The sequence below is a fragment of the Ailuropoda melanoleuca genome, chromosome 11 (assembly GCF_002007445.2).
Source record: "Ailuropoda melanoleuca isolate Jingjing chromosome 11, ASM200744v2, whole genome shotgun sequence".
Taxonomy (NCBI): Eukaryota; Metazoa; Chordata; class Mammalia; order Carnivora; family Ursidae; genus Ailuropoda; species Ailuropoda melanoleuca.
This window is the reverse complement of record NC_048228.1, coordinates 103,404,209-103,411,083: the sequence shown is the minus strand read 5'-3', so window position 1 is coordinate 103,411,083 and position 6,875 is coordinate 103,404,209. Positions and strand designations below refer to the sequence as shown.

At 47.3% G+C, this 6,875-nt stretch overlaps 2 protein-coding genes across 2 annotated transcripts in view; both read left to right on the top strand.

Annotated features, from left to right (window-relative positions):
• Positions 1 to 605, top strand: part of LOC117804327 (electrogenic sodium bicarbonate cotransporter 4-like) — a 5,830-nt gene extending 5,225 nt beyond the window's left edge. Inside the window, 2 exon segments of the mRNA XM_034670972.1 lie at positions 4 to 88; positions 91 to 605. Coding sequence (XP_034526863.1) covers positions 4 to 88; positions 91 to 605 — 600 coding nt within the window.
• Positions 606 to 1,660: 1,055 nt separating this feature from the next.
• On the top strand, positions 1,661 to 2,256 carry LOC105241868 (electrogenic sodium bicarbonate cotransporter 4-like). The gene is given in 2 exon segments (XM_034670970.1): positions 1,661 to 1,763; positions 1,766 to 2,256. Coding segments are annotated over 2 exon segments (594 nt in total).
• The last annotated feature ends 4,619 nt before the right edge of the window (positions 2,257 to 6,875 follow it).

Genomic DNA, 6,875 nt, shown 5'->3' with positions numbered 1-6,875 from the left:
AAGAAGTTCAAATTCAGCTGCTATTTCCCTACCAAGGTCCAGGCCCTGGTAGCTGACTTTTCCATCATCTTCTCCATCCTGCTGTTCTGTGGCTCGATGCCTGCTTCGGCCTAGTGACCCCCAAGCTGCAAGTGCCCAGTGTCATCAAGCCCACTCGGCCTGACCGAGGCTGGTTCATGGTCTCCTTTGGGAAGAACCCTTGGTGGGTATGCCTGGCGAGCATCCTGCCCGCCTTGCTGGTGACCGTCCTGGTCTTCATGGACCAACAGATCACAGCTGTCAGAGTCAACCGGAAGGAGAACAAGCTGAGGAAGACAACTGGCTGCCATCTGGACCTGTTCTGTGTGGGCATCCTCATGGCCCTGTGCTCTTTCATGGGGCTCCCCTGGTATGTGGCGGCCACTGTCATCTCCATCGCCCANACATATATTTTTGTCAGGCCAATTCCTCATCAAAGAAATGACAATTTGGATTTTAAAGAAGCAGATCTTTGGCAGTGGTTCTTAACCGCGCTTTCTACAGCTGAGGGCCCTCACTCCTTTCTGTGTAGGGGCTGGTGCATCCAGGACGCGGCCATTGTGCAATGGAGGAAGGAGCGGAATTAAACACCATAAACTCAGTTCAGTCTTGAGGTTCACAGTGTGTTCCTGTTAATGGGACCTTGAACAAGTTGCTCCAGTTTTCTGACCTGGGGGTTCCCCCTCTCTAAGGTGGACACAGTGACATCACACGTCAGAGAGCAGCCCAGCTGGGGCCTGTAGATGCACATTAACATTCTGCGGGGACTGCAGCGTTCCCTAAAATGGCAGCTGCTGACCTTGTGTTGCTTCTTCTTTACCTAGATTTCTTTCTCTCTTCACCTTGATTCCACCTGGCGCGATTAGAGGGGCATAAGAAAGACGGAGAGAGAGCACATTCCTCTGTTGTACCCTTCAAAGAGCCTGGGCCTTTGGGTGCTCCTCACAGCCTGGCCTCTCCCCAGTTTCACAGAGTTGGTGGGTACACCCAAATCTGTTTACTAATTAGTCTATGGTTCATAGGCTGATCTAGGGATATTAACATATAGGGGTTCACCCAGTAAGAACACAGGATTAGCCCTCAGGAATGGGGAACGTGGACTTCTAGATTCCAGATTTTGATACCTTACCTGGTGGGAAGACTTTGATAACACCAGGAAAATCCAGTGAGGCAGGTAAGGTGTGGCCTGGAAAAGGGAGAGAGAGAGAGTGAGAGGGAGAGAGAGGCTCTCTGTAGGTGGCCCACCTCCCTACTCCTCACCCTAGAGGAAGAAGAGGCCAATAGCCGCCCTCCATTCTGCTCTCCTGCTCTGTAGTCAGGTGGATGTGGCTTTGGTAGGAAGCAAGAAGGGACTGTAATTCCCCCACAGCTGGAGGCCCCTATGTGTCCCCCCACATGCACATATGTGTGAATGTGTGTGTATCTGAGAGAGCTCAGCTATAGACGTGTACATGGAGGGGATGAATGAAAGAATACATTTTTAAGCACTCCCTATGTACAGGGAACTGTGCTAGAGACGGCTCTGTTACTAGGTGGAGGCAACTTTCTTGAACAGCTGGAGGTCACTGTGTGTAACAGTCTGTGTGTGTGTGTGCGCGTGTGTGTGTGTGTGTCCTTCATCTTTTTCTTTGGGACGTACTCCATGACCCTGACCCTAAAGAAGTTCAACTTCAGCTGCTATTTCCCTACCAAGGTCCAGGCCCTGGTAGCTGACTTTTCCATCATCTTCTCCATCCTGCTGTTCTGTGGCTCGATGCCTGCTTCGGCCTGGTGACCCCCAAGCTGCAAGTGCCCAGTGTCATCAAGCCCACTCGGCCTGACCGAGGCTGGTTCATGGTCCCCTTCGGGAAGAACCCTTGGTGGGTGTGCCTGGCGAGCATCCTGCCCGACTTGCTGGCGACCGTCCTGGTCTTCACGGACCAACAGATCACAGCCGTCAGAGTCAACCGGAAGGAGAACAAGCTGAGGAAGGCAGCTGGCTGCCATCTGGACCTGTTCTGTGTGGGCATCCTCATGGCCCTGTGCTCTTTCATGGGGCTCCCCTGGTATGTGGCGGCCACTGTCATCTCCATCGCCCACATCGACAGCCTCAAGATGGAGATGGAGACCAGCGCCCCTGGGGAGCAGCCCCAGTTCCTGGGGGTCAGGGAACAAAGAGTGACGGGCACCATCGTCTTCATCCTGAAGGGCATCTCTGTCTTCCTGGCTCCTATCCTGAAGATAGGTGTTCAGAGGTAGTCAACAACTATGCACATAGCTCTTCAAGGAGAGACTGATTCCGCCCAAAACTGCTCCTAGGAATGAGAGCTCAAGTGACTTGAGGCAGACCTTCCCCATCACAACCTGACAACTATCCATGTGTCTTCCATCTTAACCAACCAAAATAAAATAATTTTTAACAACAAAAAATGTGTGTTGGATTGGGAGTGTACAGAGTAAACCGAGGTCCTTGCATGAGGACATGGGGCCCTGGCTTGGTCACTGACTAGTTCAGAAACGTTAGAAGTGATTGAACTTCTCACCTATTCTGCTTCCTTGTTTGAAAAAAGCTATGGGGTGAAAAGAGAGATGTATGTAACAAACGTTTGAAGTGTGTGTGCCTAATACATTCCAGTTGGAAGTAAGTTATCTGGATTACTAGGGATTTTGTTGAACTCTTCTCTCTACAGGTGTGGGGACGTTTGGGGGTTTGTGGATCTGGAGTTCTCTTCCTTGCTCTCATCTAGGTTGAAGGTTCCAGTTGCTTGGGAAGCACTTAGATGCTGGGGTGCTGTTGGGACCACATGGGGCCCATGGAAGCCCCAGTGAAGTGGCCGAAATAATGCTTAATCTGACGTGTTTTCTGAACCATGGGGAAGCTCCTCAATTCCCAGAGTCCCCTCATAACATGCATCGTCAACAGATAACTGGTGCCAGCGCTATGCCTTATAACACTTCTGCTCACCTGCCTGCATCCCACCCTTTCCAGAAGGGAGAGCATAGGAAATAAAAAGTAGTCACAGAGCTGTCTCAGATGACCTCCAAAGCTCTCCAGTCTAACTTTATTTTCTGTTTTAAGAATATAGCATTTGTGCTGTGATGCATTTCTCCTACTCCCCCCTTGCCCTCCGATTCACATTTGTCCATCTGCCCAGGGCCCTGAGGGCACCAGCATGTACCACATACATGAGCCCTCTTGCCTTTGGGCAGCTCAGTCAGCATGAAGCGTGATGTGAGGTTACATGGCACGAGGGCTATGCTGAGTCTCTTTGACTTGACTTCCCCACCTTGTGTTCACTTGACCAGAGACTCCTATTCTTGTCAGGAAGCTGGTCCACCCTGTTGCCCCTCCCTCTGAATTCTGGGATCCACTTCCTTTCTGGCCCCTTCAAGCATTGAAGTGGTAATTGCCCTCCCTACTGGCCATGGCCTTATCCTTTTCTTGAAACCCACCCATGTCTTGATAAATTTTTCCTTTTTTAACTGCTCTGCATAGTCCCCCTTCTGAACGTGCCATCCGCCGTTGCCTGCGATGGCCCAGCCGATGCAGATAACTATTAGCTACCAAATGTCTGTTCTCCTTTACCACAATGCAGACTTGTTTCTCGAAAGAGGACTCTCAAGGACTTTCTTTCCAAACTCCTTGACTCAAGGCAATGTGACCAGTTTGAGCCAACGCTTTCAATGTCGCCATGAGGAAAGCTCTGTCCACTTCTGGGGCAACCTTGGAGGCCACTGCCTGATGGTAGAGATGTCACAAGACATGGATAACTGGCTGAATTCCAAAGTCACTGCTTGAAAGAGAGTCCCCTGACCTCAAAAATGAGTGAGAAATAAACTTTTAGTGTGTTAAGCCACTGAGCCTCAGTCTTGTTCCATGAGTTACCCTACCCTGAGTAATACACAAAGAAGTCTAGTCAAACACCTTCTTTCTAATCTTCATAAGAATCATCATTGCCATTTTACAGATGAGGAAATGAAGGCTCAGAAAGTTAATCCTCTGAGGTCATAGTGTGGTATCTGTCACAGACTGAATTGTGTCACCTGCAAAATTCGTAGATTGAAATCCTAATCCCAGTACCCCGGAATGTGACTGTATTTGGAGATGGGGACTTTCAAGAGGTAATTAAGGTAAAATGAGGTCGTCCGGGTGGGGCCTGATCCAACCTGACTCATGTCCTCTTAAGAGAAGGAGATGAGGACACAGAAATGCACAGAGGGATGACCATGTGAGTTCACAGGGAGAAGGTGGTCATCTACATGCCAAGGAGAGAGGCCTCAGAGGGAGCCCACACTGCTCACACCTTGATCTCAGATCTCCATCCTCCAGAACTGTGAGGAAACACACTTCTGTTGTTTAAACCCTAATGTTCACTTGGAATTGCAAATTAATTAGATCCAATAAATTTATCTGAATCTCCTTTTAAAATTCCAAGAAAAAAAAAATAGGCGATGGGCTTGCAAGCAACTAGATTTTAAGCTGTTTTTGCATGTGAGGTTATGGTAGTGATTCTTCCAGCCATTATACCCCCAAACTTTGCATATGAAAACAAATGTTTATTGGATTGAATGACATTAAATCAAATTCCCTTGGTTTGATTTTATGTTTTTATCAATCAAAGAAAAATTATTTTTCGGAATCAAAATCATAAAGATGTTAGCATTTGTGCGTCAAAGAAAGAAAGAAAAACAACCTGGCCATTGACTTAACCGTTGTGAGGCCAATTGTAGATGGGAGGGACAATACTGTCCATGGAAATACATCCTACAGATTGCAGATCCACCATTTCCCAACATGGAAATCATTGTACTGCCGTAGTTCCCAGGAAGCCACAATAAATAATCCTTGGGACCATCCACCTGGGGAAGGAGAAGGAAAACCCATTTACGCACTTGTGCCGTACCTCTGATCGAAGGTGAGCTACAGCCTTATGTCCAGGGTGCACAGGTGGGACACCCAGACCATGGAGAAGTCTGGGCTAGATGGGAAATGTCCAGCTCAAGGCCCAGTGGAAATGTCATCCATCTGCACCACATTAAAGCTGGTTTGTCTTGGTGCAGGACTGGTCCCTGAGGCAGTGGTGGAAACAAGAGGGGATCAGAAGTGGTGCTTGAGTGGTGCCTGGTACAAAGCCCACTCCATCCCATCTGCTCTCACCACGGCATTCGACTCTGACCCAAACCGGCTCAGCTTCAGTTATTGCAGGGGCAACTTGGAGTGAGAGTACTTATTTGTGGGCTTGTTGGGTGGATTCATGAGATAACGCTTAACTTAACATGATTTCCAGCACACAAACTAGGACTGAAAAAAAAAAAAAATGTGAGCTTGCCTTCCTGTCCTTCCCCTTTTAAACGCACAGAGCTCTGGATCTCTTTGTGAAGTTTGGCCTCCTCCAGATCCCCATAGGGACCCTCTGGAAGAATCTCTCCCCTCACCTATTGGGAAGAGAAAATAATACTGGAGATTTGTCAAGAGATGAAAGAGAGGACCACACTCCGAAGCCAACAACAACACAAAAAGTCATTATGTTTGTTCTTCGGAGCAGAGGGTGAGGCTTCATCTTCAAATACAGTTTATCAATAGGAAAAACAACATAGGATAAAAGCTGGTATATTTTTTAACATAAAGGTCTGGATCGAGCCTCAAACATACGTCCTCAAAGGAGAAAAAATGAAAGAAAGAATAAAACACGCACTATGAGGGCTTTGGCACCCAGATAGATATACACATTAATTTTAGTTTCTATACATCTTAGATTGGAGCGACAATAAGGTTCTAGACAGCACGACAGCAGGTGGATGTCAGTGTTTCCTGGGTTTAGAGGTAAAGTCATGCTCTGAGTGGGAATGCTCATGTGAATCTCCACTCTAATGCAGGAGGACGTTAACCAGACTTAGATGTCCTCCAAAAATTTACTGAGAAAAGGAGAAGCATGAGCAAGTCCACAGGGAGAGAGTCGGGGATGATCTCAGGAAGGCAGAACTTAGACTAACTCCCTCATTAAGCCAATTCACTGATTCCACCATGGTCAGCCACTTGCTAGGGGCTAGGGACACAGAGGGTGAGCAGGATCCTGTCTGCTGCCTTCCCAGATGGTGGCTATTATACATCATTTTACTCTGTACGTGTGTACCCTAGGTCTTAGCCATAAAGAACTCCTCATGGCTCTAGCTTGCTTCTAGGCATGTGTATGCATCACATTACTTTGTATATTTCTGTTTGTCCGTGCCCCTCGTGAACCCATAAACTTTTTGAGGTCAAAGCCTACACCTTGTTAACCATTGTATATCCACCACCTGCTAGAATCCATAGCACATCTCGGTGTTAATAAATATGTAGACAAATAGTTATTTTTACCTACGTCCTATGTCTTTGGTTAGAAACAGCCTGTCTTCTTGAGTTTGATCACCTGGGGAAACCTAGTTTCCAAACCTAAATTGTTGAGGATTAGATACTAAAACTTTATGATCTCTCTAAGGCACAGGCGCTCAGTGGAAATGTTCCTTGTTGGCTCTCAGCCTCCTCTTGCCCATTTCTTTCTTTCCTCCTTTCCTTAATATCAATACTTGTTCCAGCCAGAAAACCTACCAGGGAAAGATCTATAGCTCAACAGGATGGCCTAAATGATGCTTTTCCCCTTTAACTGAAAAAGTGAAAACAAAATGTTCAATTTTGTACTCACCATCAGCCCATCTGTTTCTTACAGGCCATCATGGTGACAGCTACAAAAAAGGTTGGCTATGAACAACACCTCCTGCTGTTTGAGAAAGACACATCTGTATGTGTCTGTGTTCAGAAACAGACAGGAGTTTAAGAAGAGTACATTTTTCAACAGCGTGGCACAGCAAAAGGATTGAATGCCTGTAAACGGGTTCAG